The 23,431-nt window shown below is 40.6% G+C and overlaps 1 protein-coding gene across 1 annotated transcript in view; it reads right to left on the reverse strand.

The window, feature by feature from the left end:
• The window catches only part of sugt1 (SGT1 homolog, MIS12 kinetochore complex assembly cochaperone), a 127,292-nt gene extending 104,592 nt beyond the window's left edge, over positions 1-22,700 (reverse strand). The window contains exons 1-4 of the mRNA XM_052026118.1: positions 22,597-22,700; positions 22,444-22,492; positions 12,097-12,187; positions 3,644-3,713 (exon numbers count right to left, since the gene is read on the reverse strand). Coding sequence (XP_051882078.1) covers positions 3,644-3,713; positions 12,097-12,187; positions 22,444-22,492; positions 22,597-22,610 — 224 coding nt within the window. The 5' untranslated portion in view covers positions 22,611-22,700. The remainder of the gene's footprint in view (positions 1-3,643; positions 3,714-12,096; positions 12,188-22,443; positions 22,493-22,596) is intronic.
• Between the last annotated feature and the right edge of the window lie 731 nt (positions 22,701-23,431).

The raw sequence follows: 23,431 nt of genomic DNA on the forward strand, positions 1-23,431 counted from the left end.
TATCCATACAAGGGTGCATACTCAACAGCAAATATAGCAAGGACAAAGGGGCTATTTGGAGGATCTTTGCTTCTGCACTCCATGCAATTCCTACAAGTTTCAATATAAAGCTTATATGCACCTTCAACCAACTATGCTTGAAGTTGAGGGAACATTCTAGCCATAGTCCTAAATACTTCAAATTCACCTGTTTCATGATCCTTCTGTAGAAACTGGATGCCCACTTTTCAAGTAGCAGTTTTTGTTTTGTTGAGGTGAAATACTGTTGCTTAGTTCTGGGATGGAATAAGATGCAATTTGCTGTGACTGAGGTATTGCTCCTGCTTCTTGAGGGCTTTGACCAGTGTATCAGCAGCAAGGCCATGGTGAGCTAATCCGAAATGATCAGCCGATGTGAAGTTGGCTTAAGCTAAATTGGGGATGTCACTTACATCGATAATAAAAGCAAAATCTCTCTATAGAACCCATTATAAACCAGTTGGACCTCACTTGCAGGTCCTACAAGGTGGACATAGGTGGTTAGCATCACTGCTAAGATGTGGTAAAGCAATCAGAGCAGTTTAAAAAGTGCTCAAACTTCAAAATGGGAGAAAAGAGGTTTAGAAAGATGTTCTCCATTGGTTATGCTATTGTATGCTACAGCGAGATCAAGAGGTAGCTAGCAGGGTAGTCTGGTTTGATTTGCAGGTATTAGCAGGACACTGACCTTGGCCTACTTCAGTTATTCCAGCTTCTCTTCTGCTTTGGTGGATACCCATGAAGAGCCAGCTATGTCCTAATAATAGTACTAAACCAAAATGATATCAAATCATGTCATGGACAACTTTGCTGAGAAAAACAATCCCAGTTTCTGCACATCTAACACAGCATACCTATGTAGTGTTAATAATGTCTTCATATGGCTGTCCAGTATTACAACATGGAATCACATTCATTGAAGAGCAGCTTCTCTGATTGTGATAGATATGATTTGCCAATACATACTATTTAAAAAACAATTTTTCCAGTGCATCTGGTGTTAGGGCAAAAAAAAAGCACAGTTAGAATCTTTCAATTGTCCATGGATATGTAACAACTTCTTATTACACTACTGCTGAGAGATAAAGGGGATGGGAGGGATTGCAATGGAGATAAATAGGATCATTCAACTATATATGGACAGTGGGAGTTTTTCCTGGGGATTATTACCAGGGTCAGATCAAGAGTTACTAAATGATACCCACAGATTTGTTAAAGATAAATTACATCTGAATAACTTGACCTAGTTCATTGTCAAAACAACAAAAGAATGGCATTACAGGCCATCCCTAGGTATCGAACAGACTTTTTGACAGACACCCATAACTTGATTTTGTCCACAAGTCAGAAAATACACAAAAGTCATTCAGAGTGGTGACCATACCTCCACAGTGTTGTAATGAACAGCAAAGCACACAAGAAAAAAATAATTGCTAAAAATGGAAGGAGAGGAAACTAGTTCTGCCATTTGTAGGAACAAGCATATGTTTATTTGACTTTTGAATTTAATATATGGGAGCTCGTTCATACATAGGTGTCCGTAAGTCAGGCATTCTTAAAAAAAAAGTACAATTTAATAGATGCAGAGGACAAAAACTGAGTATGGCTGAAACTTGCAGGCAACAGATTGTCAAAAACATTTGTTCACTCTCCATAATGATACGTAGTTAACAAACACTGAATAACTTCCAAAAAAATTTCTTTACAATCCAAATTAGCTTTCAAAATATTTGCAACATGATTCTTGTAACTAATTATGTGATAAGAATGATAAAAGTTTATCACTATTTCATTTTTATAGCAAAGATGTGAACTCTTTCTGGGACTTCATTTTTGTTCTGAACAGGATTTTGCAGTAAGATTATGATAAATTTCACAAATAAGGACTATTTAGAACTTTTCAATTGACCTACAGCTTTGGTGTCAACCATATAGATTTAAGTTCACTAGATACTAACATGTTTCTAGATAACTTTTATAACTTTTCTGATTCCTGACAACTAGAACAATTACAGTTGCACATCACCATATACAAGTACAAAAGGACAGGATAAACAAGGGCACCAATTTCGATGATGAACTGCATGTCCCAAGTTAGAGTCCTTGTAAATATTTAACCATTCTTTTAACAGAAACAAAAAAGAAATGCTGGAAAATACTCAAGCAGAATCTGTGGAAGGAGAAATGCAGTCAACGTTTTGACAAGGAGTCATGGACCCAAATGTTAATTGTTTGTTCTCCACAGATACTGCCTGCTCTGCTGATTGCTTCCAGCATTTTCTGTTTTGTTTCAGATTTCCAGCATTTGCATGCTTTTCTTAAAAAAAACTATTGCTTTATCTGGAAACTGGGACTCCCTGTCCAACAGCACTGTGGAAGTGCTTTCACAGGGACTGCAGTGGTTCAGAAAACATCTTACCACGATTCTTCCAAAGGCACTGAAACTTGTCCTTGCTGGCTACAAGTTTCAAATCCCTTAGGTCTGTAAATCAAAAGAGATGTCACACCTATAAAAGTCACGCAAGTAGTCAAGTCTTGATACGAATTAACTCCAAGTATTTTTTCTGATCAGTGAATCCAAAGAAAAACTCCAAAAATTAGTGACAGAATGCCTTTCCATCCCTCAGATCAGGCATGAAAAGGAGCTATAGTTTTCTAAATACGTTAAATCCATCAATAAGAATTTTAAAGTCAAATGATTTCTGTTCATAAATGATAACTACAATAGATCATTGACCTGGACCAAATATTCAGAAAGTATATAAAAATCTGTATTAAAAATTAAAAGAATAATATTTTTAAAAACACAATTGTTGATTTAAACAAGTTGAAACAACGAAGACTTCTTAAAAGTTACCTAACTTACCATTCAAATGAAGGTCAGTGACCCTTTAAAATGAATGAGACTACACTGTTACACCTGTTATGGCTGGCATGCACATCTGACTGCCAGGAGGTTCACAATCTGCAGGCTGTGGACCTTTGTGCCTGGGCATTACAACGTGCTGCTGCATGCACTTAAGTCATATGACAGTTCTCCGAAGAACCATCAATAACCATCAGCATGTTCTGGCTACATAATATGCAATGGCGTTGTCACCATAGGTAACAGTGCATTTCTCTTACAAGCTAACTTTTTGTTAGCTCACACTTTTGTATTATTTCCTTATTTGTTTCTTTAGATTTATACTGACATGCTTCCAACAGTAATTTCTCTCTCAAGCAAATCCTAATCACTTCCAAATCTTAATCTTTGATAAAAATTGCTTACGTTCAACTATCATGTGCACTTGGCAATTAAACAGTAATGCCCGTTTACAAAAAAAATGGTCTTGGTGAACGTTTTGTTATGCTTGAAATTCATTAATAGGACTTCAGTATAGTGCATTCTAGAGCAGTTTGTTGTTTATCAAAGTAAAAAAAATGTAAATCAAAGATACATATCTCAAAGGGCTGATAACATTATAACAGTAATTTATAAATCAACATTTGGAAACAGGATTATTGTATGGAAGGACCACCAAGGTGTTGTATTTTAAATATTAATCATTTCACCTGAACATTAAGCAATTGGAAAGTGATAGAAATAAATTATAAAAAAGCATGCAAAACAAAACATACTCACCCTTTTCTAAGATATGCTAAAGCATAGTTTGGTTTCAGCTCGAGGGCTTTGCTGGCATCTTTTACAACCTCTACAAAGCAAGAAAGGCAATTTGATAGAGTTAATTTCTATTTTCATTTCAGTTTCAAAATCCAACCCATTTTCCTGAAAATGCTTTTTAAGCATGTGTTATTTAGACACTGGGAAAAGATGTGGCATTTCATTGTAATATTTTGCTTGTTTCCATAAAAAGCATGGGCAGCTGAAGCAACAGTCTGAAGGAATTCAGTAGGTTGAGTAGCATCTGTGGGAGGAAAGGAATTGTTGACATGTTGGGTCGAAATCCTGCATCAGGACTAAGTGGAGGGGTGAGATGGCTAGTAAAGAGGGGAAGGGAATGGTGAGACAGGAGTCCGAGGTGATTGGTGGATTGAGAGGTGTAAGATGACAGATGGGGTGGGGGGAAAGGGGGGGGGGTTGAGGGAAAGAGGTCAAAAATGAGAGAACCAGTGGTGGATCAGAATCAAATCAATTGGGTCCTGGAACCCCAACCAGGTTGGATATTTAAAATGTCCAAGAAGGGAGTCAGGTATCAAGGGTGGACCTTCAGTTCCTAGCAACTCTGGAGATCATTCAGGATCCCAACCCCTCCCTTCCCGAACACCGCTCCCCCTCCTGATCAAACATCCTCACTTCCCAATCACCTTTCCTGATTATTGCCTCAACTTCCTGCCAGTCCCAGAACAGCCCTCCTGACTGATCAGGATGGACAGGTCACTGTGGGATTGGAAAAGGGAATTGAAATGGCATGCAACTGGGAGCTTGGGGTGGCTATTGCAGACCAAGCATAAGTGCTCTGTGACATGGTCGCCCAGTCTGCGTTTAGTCTCTCCAATCAGGCCAATCTGGCCTGATCAGGAGCACCAAATACAGGTGAGGTTGGAGGAAGTGCATGTGAACCTTTGCCTCACCTGGAAGGGCTGTTTAGGTCCCTGGATGGTGGGGAGGGAGGTGATGCAAGGACAAGTGTTACACCTCCTGCAACTGAAGGGGAAGTGCCAAGGGCCAGGGAGGGATGAGGAGAGCAGGGAGTCACAGAGGGAGTGGTCTCTGCAGAAGGCAGAAAGGGGTATGGAGGAGAAGATGTGGCTGCTTGTGGGATCTTGTTGCAGCTGGCAGAAATAATGAAGGATGATATGCTCAATGCAGAGGTTCATAGGGTGAAAGATGATGACTAAGGGAACTCTATTCTGTCTGAAGGGAGAAGGGGTGAGAGCAGAAGTACGAGAAACAGAGGAGTTGCTCCAGATATCCTGGAACACAAAGCCACATCTCGAGAACAAATGTAGTGGAAATAGAAACTGGGAGAAAGGAATGGCATCCTTACAAGAGACAAGTTGGGAAGAGGTGTAGTCTGAATAGTTATGGGAGTCAGTGGATTTATAGCAAATCAGTGGATAGTTTGGACAGAAATGGTCAACATGAATTTGAGAGCACGGTGAAAATTAGTGGCAAAGGTGATAAAATTGATACGTTCTGCAAGGGTGCAGGAAGCAACACTAATGCAGTCATCAATGTAATGGAGAAAGAGGTGGGGAGTGGTTGGAACAGGGACTGTTCCACATAGCCAACAAAAAGACAGGCATAGATGAAGCCCATACAGGTGCCCACAGTTACATCTTTGATTTGTTGGAAGTGAGAGGAGTCTAAATGTTGTTCAGGGTAATTCTGTTACACGCCTCCAAACCACTCCCCTTCCCCTCTTTATACTAGCCATCTCGCCTTCCCATGCTCAGACCTAATGCAGGGTTTTGACCTGAAATGTTGACAATCCCTTTCCTCCCACAGATGCTGCTTGACCTGCCGAGTTCCTCCAGTAGATTGTTTGTTGCTCCAGATTCCAGCATCTGCAGTCTCATGTTGACATCTGACATTTGTTTTGTTTTTGAACAACCCTTTTAAAATGTCCATATTTCAAGAATTCATCACAACAATCCTTAATATAATCAGCTAGTGTTTAGTATGAGATTAAAACTACACTCCTGCAAGATCAAATAAAGAATACAATGCCTCTTTAAAAAAAAGTATTAACTCTGCTACCACCCTGACGTAATACCAAGGCAATATCTCCTACTTTTAAACAAATTTTACTGGATAGAATTCATAAGCTTTTCATATCATTTCTTAGGAAAGAACTGTCAAGACATAGGCATGCTGTTACAGGCAAAAAATATCAAATTCAGAAATATCACAATGAAGGAGCCCTGCAAGTTCTGATGGAATTTTGGAACAGGCCAGGGTAAGTAGCACCAGCACTAGTCATTGCTGAATCTTTTGCCCTCGACAATCTGTAAGACACTGCCTAAGAAAGTGGTGGGGGCAGGTATTCTCACAGCATTTAAGCATCTGGATGAGCTCACGAACTGCCAAGGCATAGTATATGTCAGACCAAGTGCTGGTAAATGGAATCAGTATAGACAGGTACATAGGCATGATAGATTGCAGGACCTCTCTGTGCGGTATGACTCCATGACTCTAAAAGGGATACAATTTCTAATGTGGTGGGGAAATGGTATGTTTATTAAAGTAGATGCTACCTACATACCTGAAAGACTAACAGAGCAATGTGTGGAGCCCAAGTTAATAAAACAGCACCAAAGAGTGGTCAAAAATTTAAAAAGCCACATCTTCTGGTCAAAAGAGAAGACATAAATGATATGGGTCTCTCGTTTTACCAATGTCCTTTTGTGAATTTTCACTAACACAATTCACCTCTTGGGATACATGTCCTCAATTTACGAAGCTGTTGAACAATGTGAACAGTGCTTAAAAGGCAAAATCTTAAAATGAAACCCAGGGAAAAGGAAATCCCAGATGAGTGGAGTCCATTCAACTCAAAAACTGAGAAAGAATAGGCGGCGCAAGCTAGAGAGCTGACAAGTGAAAAAGTCAGTGAGTTCAACAGCCAGTGGCCAGCAACTAAAAGGGCTGGAGCTGAAGAAGGTGCAGGAGCTGAGAAAGAGCGCGCACGCCAGAGAGAAAGTGGCATTTTCTTGTTGTTATGACTATTATATGTTTTTATTTTGAGATTTAGTTGTTAATAAACTTACTTTTTTTTCCAGTTTACCTTGCTTTTACTCATTGAGTTTTGTTTTAAACGATATTTTTGAACTGTGGAAGCAACAAATTTAATCATAGAAAACTTTTTCTCCCCCCCCCCCAATTTATCCATTTTTCCTAGAATGTTACCCTTTCATAAATCGAGGGGTGCTCCAGCTACCAGTTAGCAAAGGTTGAGAAAGAAACAGGTCCTGTAAGGTGGTGATGGCAAGGCCAACAAAATGGAGTTGAGAGAGAAAACACTGAAAAGGTCATTTATTTGCACATAGAAAACAAAAGGAAATAAATAGAACACATTCATGATTAACCAAGAGAGAAGTCAAGAATTTGAGCAACATCCTTGAACTGCAAAGCCACATGCAGTGGATAGAGAAATAGGTAGTGACAACTTCAGGAGCAAGGGAAGATCCATGAAGCAGTGCAAAACTACAGGCATGACTTTGTAGCAGCTAGCTTTACTGTGGGAAATTCCTACTGAGACATTTCCAAGAGGCAAAACAGAATAAGGGAAATAAGTAATTCATCAGGGACTTAATGGAGGGCTCATCCATTCGATCCATATAGGTAGAAGTCAAAAATAAGAAGAGTACAATCACTCTGATGGTATTATCCACCCCCCCCCCCCCCCATAGCCACCAGGACATTGAGGAACAGATATGCAGGCAGATTAGGGAAAGATGCAAAAAACAGGGTTGTCATGGGTGACTTCAATTTCCCCAATATAGACTGGGACCTCCTCAGTGCAAGATGTTTAAACAGGGCAGAATTTGTGAGGTGCATTCAGGAGGGTTTCTTAAATCAGTATGTTGATAGTCCAATGAGAGGAGGGACCATACTGGACCTGGTACTGGGAAATGAGTCTGGCCAGGTGACTGACCTTTCAGTGGGAGAACATTTAGGGAACAATGATCACAATTCCTTAAGCTTTAAGATAGCTATAAATAAAGATAAGAATGGACCTTATGGAAGAGTATTAAATTGAAGCAGGACAAATTACAAGAGTATTAGGCAGGAACTAGGGAAAGTTAATTGGGAACAGCTGTTTTTGGGCAAGTTCACATCTGACACGTGGAGGGTGTTTAAAGACCAACTGCAGAGTACAGGACAGGTATGTTCCAGTAAGGAAGAACAAGGATAAAAAGGTAAGGGACCCTGGAAGTCAAGAGCGGTGGTGAATTTAGTCAAGAAAAAAAGCATATGTAAGGTACTAGGAAGCTAAAAATCAAATGGAGCCCGAGGGTATAAAGAAGCTAGAAAAGAACTCAAGGAGGGAATTAGGAGAGCCAGGAGGGGCCATGAAAAGTCCTTGGCAGGTGGGATTAAAGTGAATCCCAAGGCATTCTATACATACATCAAGAGCAAAAGGATAACTAGGGAAAAGGTAGGACCACTCAAGGATGAAGCAGGAAACATGTACTTGGAGGCAGAGGATGTGGGCGAGGTCCTAAATGAGTACTGTGTGTCAATATTCACCAAGGAGAAGGACAATATTTACTAGTGTGGAGCATGCTAAAATGTAAGGCATTTTAAAATAAAGGAAGAGGTAGTGTTGGGTCTCTTAAAGAACATTAAGGTGTATGTCCCAAGGGCCTGATGGGATATACCCCAGGTTATAGAGGGGCAAGAGATGAGATCGGGGGCTCAACCAAGGTCTTTGTGTTCTCTCTAACCACAAGCAAGACTCCAGAGCACTGGCGAGTAGCTAATGCTATTCCATTATTCAAGAAGGGAAATAAGGATGGTCCTGGAAACGAAAGACTGGCAAGTTTCACGTGAATGGGAAGCCACTGGAGTGGATTCTTAGGGATAGGAAAAATGGCAGGTGGAGTTTAATGTGGCCAAATGTGAGGTGTTGCACTTTGGGAGATCAAATGTAAAGGGACAATACACCATTAATGGCAACACCCTTAAGTGTTGATTGTTGATGTACAGAGGGATCTTGGGGTCCAAGTCCATTGCTCCCTGAAAGTTGCTGCATGGGTTAATTGGGTGGGAAAGGCGGTGTATGACATGCTTGCCTTTATTAAGTGAGGCATTGAGTTCACGAGTCAGGAAGTTATGTTGCAGCTTTATAAAACACTGGTTAGGCTGCATATAGTTCTAGTCACCCCATTGTAGGAAGGATGTGGAGGCTTTGAAGAGGGTACAGAATACGTTTACCACGATGCTGCCTGGATTAGAGGGCATGTGCTACAAGGAGAGGTTGGACAGACTTGGGTTGTTTTCTCCGGAGCCGAGGGGAGACCCGAACGAAGTTTATAAAATTACGAGAGGCATAGACAGCTGGTATCTTTTTCCCCAGGGTCAAAATGTCTTAATACTAGAGGCATACACTTCAGGTGAGAGGCAGTAAGTTCAAATGAGATCTGCAGAGCAATTTTACACACACACATATACACAGTAGTGGGTGCCTGGAATGTGCTGCCGGGGTGGTAGTGGAGGCAAACATGATAGTGTTTGAGGCTCTTAGATAGGCACATGAATGTGCAGAGAATGGAAGGATATGGATGTTATGTTTAAAAGGTAGATATCCCAACAAAAAACTGCAAGATGAACTCTTGATTCACAGTATAATCTCTGAGTAATAATCACAGAGCTGCATTTTGCAATTTTACTTAATAAACTGAAATCTTTACTTTTAAGATTGAGAATTTTGTATCTCCTTTATCCATCTTTTTTCCAGAGTGGCATGCTTTAGTGAAACAATCTCCACTTGACTAATAGAAAACTTAAAAGGCTACTGCACTTTTATTTTTATCCATAAAACTTTAAACAAACCTTATTTGTTAACTAACTAAAACCTCTGCACATCTGAAACAATCAGGATATCACCAGCTGTTAAAACAAAAGGCACCATTTCTTTTGTTTTGCAGAATCGAAGTACAGGAAACTTTACAGCACATTGCATCAGTTTCAGGACCTTAAAGCGCTAATGATTTACTCGCATTCCTCCTTAATTTCTCAAATTCCTTTCTTAAAGATAGCTATTGATTCTGTTTTCACCTTCCCTTCAAGTAATACATTCCAGATAACAATAACTCTAAAATAAGCCCATTTTTTCCCTCCTCTAGTGTTTTTATAAACCCCAATTATCTTAAATGTGATTACTGATTCTCTGCCACTGGAAACAGTTTCTCCTTCATCTATCAAAACTTCCCAATTCTGACCTCTGTCAAATCTTCTCTTAACCTTTCCTGCTCTGTGACAAACAATTAGCTTCCCTAATCTGCTCACAGAACAGAGGTTTCTCATGATACCATTCCAGATATCGAAGACTTTGAATCAAATTGTATCCCCAGAATACAGCTTCACCAAAAAAAAATGGAATCCACACCACCGAGTACAAAGGAAATTCCACATCAACCAAATCTGTGTTACTTTCATTAACTTAGTCAATACTCCAAAGAACTCAATTAAGTTTGTCAATACACTGAGTTTAATAAACATGAACATACAAACTAGGAATAGGCTGCTCGACCTCAGTCTGCTGCTCCATTTAATGAGATCATCACTGATTTAATTGCAACCTTAACCCTGCATTCACATCTTACCCAGTGATCTTACGCCTCCTTGCTTATCCAATATCTAACTCTGCTTTAAAAATACTTCTACCTCCACTACCCTACAAAAAAGAGTTCCAAAGACTCATGACCATTTGAGGAAAAAATTTCTCATCTCTAATTAGAAAGCCACAAATTTTTAAAAACAGTAACCCCTAGTTCTGTAGTCTCCTGCATGAGGAAACATCCTCCCCACATTGTATCAAGACTCATCAGGATCTTGTAAGTCTCCTCTCACTTTTCTAAGCTCCAGTGAACATAAGCATAGCTTGCCCAACCTTTCCTTGGAAGACAACCCATCCATTCCAGATATTAGTCTTGTATCTCTTTTCCAAACTGTTTCCAACACATTAGCATCCTTCCTTAAATTTGGGGACCAATAATGGACACTAATCCAAATGTGGTCTCACCAATATCTTGTATAACTCACTTGTACCTACTTTTGTTTTCAATTCACTATGCAATAGACAGTAACATTGTTAGCTTTTCTAATTTGCAGTACCCACTAACTTTCTGTGAACCATGCACTGAGACACCCAGGTCTCTCTGCATCACATAACTCTACAATCTCTCACCACTTAGATAATGCACCTCTTTTGTTTCCCGTCAACTGGCCAATTTCACATTTTACCCTACACTGTATTCCTCTTGTCACATCTTTGCCACTCACTTAACCCATTTACATCCTTTTTAAAGTTTCATTATGTCTTCATCACAACCTTCTTAGCCACTTGGTCATCAGCAAACTTAGTAACCATACTTTGGCTGTCTTCATCTAAGTCATTTTTATAAATTGTAAAAAAGCTGCAATCTAAGTGGCATGCTACTCATTACATTTTGTCCAACAGAAAAAGACCCATTTATGCTTATTCTGTTTTCTGTTAGCCAGCCAAATTTTTCTCCTCACCAATACATTATGCACCTTTTCAAAGGCCTTCTACAATTCAGATATAGCACTTCCAACTGCTCCCCTTTATCCATAACATGGGTTATTTTGTCAAGGAAGTCCAATAAATTAGTCAAACATGATTTCCCTTTCACAGAAATATTGGCCCAATTGCAGATCCTCCCTAGGTTACAAATGTCCAACTTATGTACAGCCTGTACATACAAACAAGCATTTGGGAGACTGACAGGATTGATTTACTAGCTGCTGTGGGGCTGTTGGCATCATCTGCTGCCTGGGAACTCATTTCTGACTTGTGAACTGTCCAGGTTACAAACAGTTCACAGGAACTGAATCCCGTCATAACCTGGGGAGGACCTGCACCTCGATTTTTTTCCCCAAGTTACCGATTTTAACATATTAAGTTGCAACATCTTCCCAAATAGATGCCATCATCTGTTAAAACAATATTCTCCAAGTAATGATTTTCTCCAAAATCATGATCGCCAGAAGTTTCCCCACAACTGACATTTAGCTGCCCAGTTTTTATTGCATTCACAGAGAACTAAAGGGGCCAGTTTTTCTATCTGTACCAGGAGGAATGCAAAATACAAGTAGAATTAGTCAAGCTTGGAACCAGCTCTAATTTCCATCCCTCAGCTGGTAAAATGATGGAATGCCTTTTCTCGAAAGGGCATATTAATGAAGTGAAATTCTTGAAGATACCACTTGATTTGATCACAAGTTAGTTAAACTTTGTACTCATTATATAATGATAGAATCCAAAGGTGCCAGCCTGTAAACTGACAGCCCAGAAGCAATTTACCTCTTCCTGGCCACTGATCAAAACACCATACTTGTAAAGAAATCAAAGTCAGGATATAACCTTCACCATATATTAAACATACCTTTGTAATTCTTAAGCAATATGTGTGCATAGGCTCTTTGGCAATAATATTCTGCCACATCCAAATCCTGTTCCACTGCTGCATTCAACTCCTGGAAGGATAGAACAAACCGTCATCAACAAACAGTACAGCTCAGCAACACAACTGAAAACAAAATCCCAATGATCCAATTTGAAAATAAACCAATTAATTTGGCCAAAAACACCAAAAACTGTAAATTTCAGGTAACATAACAGATCACATTTTCTAATCACAGTTCTCTCATCCTTTTTACTGAGAAAGGATGAAGTTTACAGTTCTGTCAGAGTAGCAGTGATACTGGGAGAGGTACATTAAATAAATTCAGGTTTCTAGGAAAACAGTTAAAAGTTAACACAGCTCTGAATACAGGCAAACCCTGCGTTACAAGCCAGGGATGGGGGGGGGTGGAAAACACATTCCTAGAATTTTCATTACTCGAACAGCCATTACATGGAGGTCACTTGTATTTGGACAACAACAAAGCAGCAGTACTCACCACACTTTTTAAAGAACATGCCACAGACATCTGGTGATCTCTGTGATGAGGACTAACCCACTGCTAATGACCCAGGTGTCAAGTGAAAAGGATATCCATCAATGCACAAGAGCAGACTCTCAAGGCTGCACTGCCATTCAATGAGATAATGGCAGATCTTTTACCTCAGCATCACTTCCTCAAATTCCTTAATATATAATTATCTATCAATCTCAGTCTTGAATAAATTCAGCAACTGGGACTCCACAGCCCTCTTGCGTACAGAACTACAAATATTCACTTCCTCTCGGCAAAAGAAATGCCTTGCAACTTCTGTCCTGAATGGCCAGTCTCTTATTTTAAGAATACAGCTGCTGGTTGTTGACATCCCAGCCGGGGAAAACGTCATCTGCACATCTACTCTTTAAGAATTTTATAGTTAACAATGAGATCATTTCTCATAGCTCAAAAGTTTTAGCCCAATATGCATATTTCCTTCTCACACAACAAACACAGGAATCAATCTGGTGAACTTCCTATCACAAGTACATTCTTCCTTAGTTGGAACACCAGACCAGTGCACTATATTCTAGAAGTGGTCTCACCAGGGCCCTACATAATGAGATCACAACATCTCTAACAGCTATGCCCTTCAACCTAAGCAGAGGCTGACACTCCATTTCAGGTTCCTCACTTTATTCCACATCTAATTCCATCTGCATTATTCTCAATTCCTTCTCACAAGAAACAAGCCTCCCTTAATCTACGTTAATTTGCCTCAGCTGCGATCTGTACTGGGCTTCCACATTCCCATCACCAACTGGGTAGTTTCTTCTGACCTTTCTACAGAATCTCTTGGTGACTCTCACCTGATAGTGCTTATCCACTTGTGGGGAAGAGACTATGTCTAATCAGTCACAAATACCTCAAATGATGTCAACCATTAGTCTTCTCTTTAAAACAGGACAACTGTTCATCGTGAAATCCGTGCACAGTCTCCAATGCAAATCAATTCTCCATAAATAAAGAGACCAGCTCCGTGCTGCAGCTATGGCCTCACCAGTGCTCCCTACAGTTGTAGCCAAATTTGCCTACTTTTGTACTGGCTCTTTCCCAATAAATATAACAACACGAAAATAGGAGCTGGAGTAAGCCATCAGGCCCCTCAAGCCATTCAATGTGATCATGGCTGATCTACCCCAGGCCTCATCTTCTGTGCAGTTCCCCAAAACACTCAATTTCCTAATCTTTCAAATATTTACCCACTTCGTCTTTAAATACTTCTAATGATCCAGTCTGCACAACCTTCTGAGGTAGAGTTCTGGAGATTCACCACCCAAGTAAGAAAACCAGCTTCATATCCTTACCCATTGGTATGATCATGCAATTTGGGCTCTTACAAACATTGTTCTATATTTTAAAAAAAAGACACACACATTCTGTTCTGTTCTATGTACTTTCTCTACTCTGAAAACAAAAATTATGCACAGCTCCAAAGGTATTCTAATCCAAGCTCTCATTCTGAATGGCTATTCTTTACTGTTTTCCTTCTTGAACTAACTAGCTACCCATCCTGTGACTTGTTCCCCAACTCCACATGCTGATATTATTCTACTATAAAACAACGTAACAAAATTTCTTTTGTAAAACCAGAAAATTTAGATGAACTACATAACATTTGCTGTATTTCTGTTTTTTCTTCAAAGAATTAAGTAGTCAAGCAAGACTTTTGCCTTTGAAATTCAAGCTATTAGTATAGCTTCGATATCTAGCTGTTTTTCCATTTTCTAAAGGGGTTAAACTGTTTTTCTACCACCATAATTCACTTCTGTAAAGATCTCCCTGTATCTTCAATATCTTTGTTAGATATCTATTCACTGTTCTCCCATTGCATCTTGCAAAACAAAATTAATGAAATTTTCTAGTGCCTCTGCTACCTCTTCATGTTTTTAACCAAATTAATATAATCGATTTACACTGGGAGTATTATCCTGCAAATTCTATTTAATATTTCCTTTGCATTTTAAAAACTATATCTCTAATCACACTTTGTGAAGTCATCTCCATTACAGGTATTCTTCGATTTACAAATTTTCAGCATAGTACCATTGGCTCTTTAGGGTATATCCTCAATTAACAAAGCAGTCTCTGCCCATTATTTCATGATGTACTTCCTCCCACCCTATTTTAACTTTCAGACCTACTTGTTATCCAGATCCATCAGAATGTATTCTGTGCATTAAGAGGCCCTTGGAAGGTCCTATTGTTCACCTCCATGAAACCACAACAAGCTTTCATTATAATACCAAGCTAGATATAATAGGGGAAAAGTAAAAAAAAGTCACTTCAGCCATTCGTCAACAGTACAAACAATCCTTAAATTAAAATATTAAAAAAAAGTTAGTGTCCAAAATGTTACCCAAAGAACATCATGTTTAACCAATGGCTGAAATGTTACAACAAAGAGAATGGTGAAAAAAAGCCGAGTGTGTGAACAGAAGCTCAAAAATCAATTACTTTTGATTTGATGAACAGTACCACTCCTAATTTTTTCCAAGTTTAAACATGATATAGTTTGAGAGAACCATTGAAAAGTAGTAGGGGGTATTGGATACTTCCATATAAGCAAAATGGATCATTTGGCTATTAATGCGAGTTTGGCCATTAATGCGACAAAGGCAATCATATGGTAGGCGGAAGCAGATAAATGGCCAGACTATCCTTGGTAATCCAAAAATTGCAGTGATGGGTGAGGATGTAAATCAATATTCCATATAGTTGAGATAACGTTAAAAATGTCTTTCCAATATTTTTCCAAAAGAGGACAGGACCAAAACATGTGTCAGAGAAGCCACATTCAATTTACACCTGTCACATATAGGATTTATACGATGATTAAAAACGGGCTAGCTTATCTTTTGACATATGGGTCCTGTGAACTACCTTAAACTGTATCAAAGAGTGTCTGGAACACATTGGAGATGTATTAACTAAATGAAGAATTTTCTTCCATATCTTTGTAGGTAAAGGTGTCTGGAGTTCACTTTCCCATTCATTCTTAATTTTGTCCAGTGATTCCAGACCTATTTTCATAATCAAATCATAGATTATTGCTATCAAGCCCTTCTGATAAGGATTAAGACCTAAAATTTTTTACATTTAATCTACCAAGAGTTCTGACAGGGCATTCAAAAGCCAATCTCCAGTGGTGTGACAATCTAACAGAAGACTGGACCACAGCACAACTCTTCCAAGAATACACCAGATTGTTTCCCTCCCTATTCATCAAACGATGTCTGAGCAATGACCTGGACAACAGACCCTGTTGACAATGCTACAGGACATAAGAACATAAGTAGGAGCTGGAGTAGGCCATCTAGCCTGCTCCGCCATTCAATACGATTATGGCTGATCTGGCTGTGGACTCAGATCCACCTACCTGCCTTTTCCCCATAACCCTTAATTCCCCTATTATGCAAAAATCTATCTGTGTCTTAAATATATTTAATGAGGTAGCCTCTACTGCTTCCCTGGACAGAGAATTCCACAGATTCACCACTCTGGGAAAAGCAGTTTCTGCTCATCTCTGTCCTAAATCCATTCCCCCAAATCTTGAGGCTATGTCCCCTAGTTCTAGTCTCACCTACCAGTGGAAACAATCTTCTTTCCTCTATCTTTTCTAAGCCTTTCATAATTTTATGTTTCTATAAGATCCCCTCTCATTCTTCCGAATTCCAGTGAGCAAAGTTCCAGGCCACTCAATTTCTCCTCATAGGCTAACTCCTCATCTCCGGAATCAACCTGGTGCACCTCCTCTGCATTGCTTCCAAAGCCAGTATATCCTTCAAGGAAGGAGACCAGAACTGCATGCAGTACTCCAGGTGCAGCCTCACCAGTAACCCTGCACAGTTGCAGCAGAACTTTCCTACTCCTAAATTCAATCCCTCTCGCAATGAAGGCCAACACTGCATTTGGCTTCTTGATAACCAGTTGCACCTGCAAACCAACCTTTTGCAATTCATGCACAAGCACTCCCAAGTCCCTCTGCACAACAGCATGCTGCAATCTTTCACCATTTAAATAATAATCTGATCTATTTTTTCCTTCCAAAGTTGATGACCCCACATTTACCAGCATTGTACTCCATCTGCCAGACCCTTGCCCACACACTTAGCCTTATCTATATCTTTCTACAGACTCTCCGCATTCTCTGCGCAATTTACTTTTCCACTCAATTTAGTGTCATGGATATGCTACACTCAGTCTTATCTTCCAAATTGTTAATGTATATTGTGAACAGTTGCAGACCCAGCATCCACACGCCACCGATTGCCAACCAAAGAAACACCCATTTATCCCAACTCTCTGCCTTCTACTAGTTAACTTCTACCCATACTAATAGATTACCCCCAATTCCATGCATCCTTATGGATAAGTCTTTTATGCGGCACCTTATCGAACCCCTTCTGGAAATCCAAGTATACAACATCCACCTGTTCTCCTCTATCCATTGCACTCATTATATCCTCAAAGAGCTCCAATAAGTTTGTCAAACAGGACCTGTTCTTCCTGAATCCATACTGTGTCTGCCTGATGGAACCACTTATCCAGATGCCTCGCTATTTCTTCCTTAATGATAGCTTCAAGCATTTTCCCAACTACAGACGTTAAGCTAACTGGCCTATAGTAACCTGCCTTCTGCCTACATCCCTTTTCTAAAAAAAAGTGGCGTGACATTCGCTGTCTTCCATCTGTCAGGACCTGTCCAGAGAATTCTGGTAAATTATCACAAACACCTCTACTATAACTTCCACCATTTCTTTCAGTACCCTGGGATGCATCTCATCAGGACCAGAGGACTTGTCCACCTTTAGACACACTAGTTTGCTCATCACTTCCTCTTTAGTGATAATGATTGTACTGACATTGTCACCTCCCATCGCATACATAACATCTCTTTGCCATGTTAGACACGTCCTCCACCGTGAAGACAGACACAAAATAGTCATTCAAGGCCTCTGCCATTTCCACATTACCCAATATTAATTCTCCCTTCTAATCTTCCAAGGAACCTACATTCACTTTAGTCACACCTTTCCACATTATATAATTATAAAAGACCTTTACTATCCATTTTTATATTTTGTGCTAGTCTACTTTCATAATTGATCTTCCCTTTCCTTATTGCTTGCTTAGTGAGTCTTTTGTTGCTTTTTAAATTTTCCCAATCTTCCTGTTTCCCATTACTCTTGGTGACTTTGTATGCATAAGCTTTTAGCGTGATGCCTTCTTTTATTTTTTTTAAGTTATCCAAGGCTGGCTCTCCCCACACTCACTGTCCTTGACTTTAACTGGAATATACTTCTGCTGAGCACCGTGAAAAATCCCTTTGAAAGTCTTCCACTGTTCCTCAACTGTCCCACCATATAGCCTGTGTTTCCAGTCTACGCTAGCCAACTCCTCCCTCATTCCATTACTGTCTTCCTTGTTTGGGCATAATACACTGGTTTTAGATTGAACTATTGCACCCTCCATTTGTATGAGAAATTCAGTCAATACTATAAATCACTCTTTCCAAGAGGATCCCTAACTACAAGGTCATTGATTTTACCTGTCTCATTGCACAGGACCAGATCTAAGATAGCATTTTCCCTTGTAGATTCACTAACACGCTGTTCAAGAAAGCTGTCACAGATGCATTCTTATGAAGTCCTCAAGACTGCCTCAACCAACTTGATTCGCCCAATCTACATGGGAGTTAAAGTCCCCTATGACAACTGCCGTTCCATTCTTACAGGCATCAAATATTTCTTGGTTTATTGCCTGCGCCACTGTAAGGTTATTATTCAGTGGCCTATAGACAACTCCCACCAGTGATTTTTTTTTCCTTTTACTATTCCTAATCTCTACCCAGATGGATCTACCCAGATTATTCTGCTCCTTAGATTTTATATCATCTCTCACTATGGTCCTGATCTCATTCTTAATGAAGGATACTACTCCATCTCCCTTAACTTCCTACCTATCCTTCCGTATTACCTGGGATATTTAATTCCCACTCGTCTCCACCCTGCAAACATGTTTCTGTAACAGCCACTAAGTCATACCCCTTTATACTGATTTATGCACAAGATCACTGACCTTGTTTCCAATACTGTGGGCATTCAGATAAAGTGCCCTTACACTCATTGTCCTTTTAGTAACCTTTGTGTCCTTTGCATTTGACCTGTCTGTACTCCATTCCTACTTTTCTTTTCTAACTTTTGCTCTGGTCTCTGCTTTGATTCTTTCTGTCTTTCTGCATGGATTCCCATCACTCTGCCATATTAGTTTAAACCCTCCCCAACAGCACTAGTAAATAATCCACCTAGGACATTGACCCCAGTCCGGCCCAGGTGTAGACCATCTGGTTTGTACTGGTCCCACCTTCCCCAGAACTTGTTCCAATGCCCCAGGAATCTGAAACACTCCCTCCTGCACCATTGCTCAAGCCACAGATTCATCATAACTATGCTGCTATTCCTACTCTGACTAGCATGTGGCACAGGCAGCAATCCTGAGATTACTACCTTTGAGGTCCTACTTCTTAATCCATCTCCTAGCTCCCTAAATTTGGCTTGTAGGACCTCAGCCCTCTTTTTTCCTATATCACTGGTACCTACATCACCACGTTCACCCTACAGTCGCTCCAAGACATCCCTGACCCTTGCACCTCGAATGCAACAAACCAACCAGGAATCCTGTTTATGGCCACAAAAGCTCCTGTCTAACCCCTTACCATGGAACCCCCTACTAATATAGCTCTGCCACTTTTTCCTGCCCTCCTGTGCAGCAGAGCCACTCATGGTGCCATGATCCTGGCTACTGCTGCCTTCCTCTGATGGGCCACCTCCCACAACAGTATCCAAAGCAGTACATCTGTTTTGGAGGGACGTGACCACAGGGGACTCCTGTGCTACCTTCCTGCTACTGCTCTACCTATTGGTCACCCATTCCCTATCTTTCCCTAAGTGTTTAAACTGTGGTGTGACCGACTCACTAAACTTGCTATCTACAACATGCTCAGCATCGCGATGCTACAAAGTGAATCCGCACATAGCTCCAGTGCCATCATGCGCTCTGTCAGGAGCTGCAGCTGGACACATTTCCTATACATGTAGTCATCAGGGATACTGGCAGAGTTCTCACATTTGGCAGGAGCATGACACAGGTCTGAGCTCACCTGCTAAAAACCTTTGAGGGAAATAAAGAGAGAAGAAAAAAGGAACCTACCCTCACCTTACCTTGGTGTTGCTCGCCCTCCTCACTGAAGCCCAGCATTCACAGGTTGATATTCACTCTCAAAATGGTCACTCTGCTTGACCCTAACATCCAATCGACAGTGAGGAGATGGCTGACAACATTCTTGCTCCCTAAAACCACCACGACCATGGTGCTAACACTATGTTCAAGGCTTACTACCTGTAGCATGTAATGAAGGATGTCATTTTGAAGTTGGGCAACAACACCAAACTCACCATTCAAGAACTTTAGAAGAGATACAATATGAAAACAGCTATTGACTACATCAGCACTACTGGGATGATATAACTCCTGCAACAATGATGCTGTATGCAAGAATATATGCAACTCCCATGGGTTTATGAACCTGAAAAAAAAAGTCACCCAAAGACATTGTCAGAATGATGAATGAGGCTGGATTTGATGAGGTGAACCAAGATAACATGGAAGAACTGCTGCAATTCTATGACAAAGAAATTACACACAAGGATCCGTTAGAGCTCAAGTAACAGAAGTCAAAGTGCAAGAGCCACTTACCACAACCACTAAAATTGCTTACGGCAAAAAGGCTTTGAGTGTTCCACAGAGGAAGTGATAGCCATCTTCAAAGACTATGATTCCCAACAGAGTGCAGCTTTCTATGTGGATGCATAATGTAAATGCCATCCTTTGCTATAAGGAGCATTTCTCAGATGAAAAAAAAATATCCATCAACGCCCTCTTTAAATCCCTTTCATCAGCCACGCAGGAAAAGTCACAAGAAGGACCTTCAATTTCAGTATCACAAATATCATCAAGCTCAGAGTCACGAGGAACATTCAAATACAACGCCTCTGTCTTCACCTCAATATGCAAAGCCACAACCACTTACACATGAATTAGAACCAGGACACCGATCAGTCTCTCAAACTTGCTTTACCATTCAATACAGTTATGGTTGATCTGACTAAAACCTCAACTCCCACCTTCCCACGTATCCTCAGTTTTCAATTGCCTTAAAAAAGCCTTAAAAAAGATTCTGCTTGAAGACAAAAGCCCCAAAGACTCGCACCTCTCAGAGAGAGTGCCTAAATTGGATGAGCTCTTATTTTGCGAGAGTGGCCCCTCTCCATAAGATGTGTCCACTGTGTCAAGAAATTCAGGATCTTGAGTAAGGGTATGTATATTTGTGAGCTCCAAAAAGCAACCTGAAGTTTTTAAACATTAAAGAACCTTCTTTTGATTTGCGCATTCTCACTCAACAAAACTTTCTCTACAAATACAATGCTTTCAGAAATCAACAAATACCTGTAGCTTCAATCAAACTGGATTAGTGCCCAATTCACATGCAAGTAGCTCAACTGTTGCATTTGAATTAATAAGTCATAATTTGATTGATACCTTCACAGGAATCCATGACAATGCTCAAATTTCAAACCAGACCAACTTATCCAACCAATGGAATCAAACTATAACATACAAATAACTACTCAGTCAGGCTGCTAAGGTGACTAGTACAAAACCATTTATTCCAACCAAACATTAAAACATTTAATAACTAGCATAAAACAGTGAAAATTGAAAATTAAACTACTGTAAACAAAATAACTTTTAAATTAAGGACATATTCTTTCAAAATGTACAAATTTCCACATTTTTTCCTCAGTCACTTAACCTTTCTTCTGTTGAAGAGAGTGTAACCAGTCAGATTTCCCAATATAGCAACCAAAAATTGAAAACAATTGATTCCTTACCAGTAGATTTCATCAGGAATCCAACATTGGGGAACTGTGAAAATGACAGGGACAAGAACCTCTTCAGAAGATCAAGGTTTCTATACTTGGTTACGTAGACTCCAATTATCAGTCTGACCTCCCCACATTCCCTTTCTCCACAAATGGGTGTGTCACTGTTTCACAATGGAACAAACTGGATATTCATCTGCCATCATTTGCAAGAACAGCTCCAAAGATTAAACGAACGGAGAGAACAATTACATAAAAGAAACTCAATATCCAAAATAAGACTATCACCCTAAGCACTCACTTGTTCACCACCAGCAAACCATTACTGCATCTATAAAATGCATCGCAGGAACTCGCCATAGCTTCTCCCACTAACTGTATATTACAAACCTGCAAATTCCAAAAGCAAAGTAGTACATGGAACTGACATTACCTATATTTTTTCCTTAAAGTCACACTCAACCCTGACAGGGATGCACTGCCACCATTATTAAGTCCAAGTCCTTCAAGTTCCAACTCAGTTCTTCCCAATCCCCACCACAAGGAGAACGCTGGCCTTAACAACAAAGCGGAAGGTCCAAAAGCGAATGGAAAGATAGGGGATGGGTCCTCCAGGGAGCCAACATTGGTCTATTATCCTTCGTGTATGAACGTCAAGGCCATATGCTTTGATCAATTATGCAGCACCCAATAACTCTACTGCTCCCAGATCTGGACTGGCCGTTATTCCTCAACAAACTCACGGCCCCGAAGTGTGCAGCGAGCCAGCGGCCGTGCACACCGCCAACTGCGGCCGCACTGGAACCGGAGGCCCTCGCATTTCCATGCAAGACGGTGGCTCCTCACCTCCACAGCTTTCTCCGGACACTCTGCTATGAATTCATCTGTGAAAACTCTGTCAAAACAAGAAGACCAACAGAAAGTAGAGCGTTTGACGTTAACGCGGTTAGACCCGCGCTGCACGCCGCCACGACCGAGCACCGAACGAAAGCAACTCACCGCTCATCCGCCATTGCGCTGCCGCCGCCAATTTGGAAACTTCTGGAGCCAGAAGCCGAGTGACGCGGGCGCAGGGGAAGCGCCGCGCATGCGCGGAGGGGCCTGCCGAGCCTCCGGCGCAGCGGCCATCTTTGTAGAGGGAGGGTCGGGCCGGGCCGAGGTTCGGCGCGGCGACACCGCAAACGTTTTGTTTCTGAGCGAGGGAGTGACTTGGCGATCTGCAATAATCATTTCTTGTGGCAGAATTGCGTAATTGTGGTGTAGATGCGGGAGGATGCCTGAGCGCCAAACAGATCAGTCGCAGTTGAGAATTGACGTTGATCTTCTGGTGGGAGACCCAACAGGATTGAAAATAAAGCGACTCACTGGCGGGGCTGGAAGTCTGAAATTAAAGCATTTTCATCGAGGTTAATTATAAATGCTTCGTTGATGGTTGTTAGTCAAAGTCTTTGAAAAGTTATCTACAGCAATTTTTTTTTGCGGGTGCGCCATCTTTACACCAGACCCTACGGGGAGCCACTCGTGTGGAACATGTTTTATTTTCACCGTACATATCCAGATGGTGATATTTTTAGTCATTTTTAAAGAAACAACAGCACCACAGCTTATACGGTTGCGTTCACTACCTTTTGGCTGCTGTATACTTACAGCTGCTGTCTCCTTGCCGCTCTACTCGCTGGCCAAATCCCCGGTGCTCCTTTCCAACATCCCAGCCTTATATCCCTGTATTAAACAGTGGCAGATCTGTCCTCTTACGTTGTCCCTGTGTCACACACTGACAGATGTACCACTATGACAGCTATTTTATAGTGGAGACTCAAGAGACTGCAGATGC

This window comes from Pristis pectinata, chromosome 11, assembly GCF_009764475.1.
Source record: "Pristis pectinata isolate sPriPec2 chromosome 11, sPriPec2.1.pri, whole genome shotgun sequence".
Taxonomy (NCBI): Eukaryota; Metazoa; Chordata; class Chondrichthyes; order Rhinopristiformes; family Pristidae; genus Pristis; species Pristis pectinata.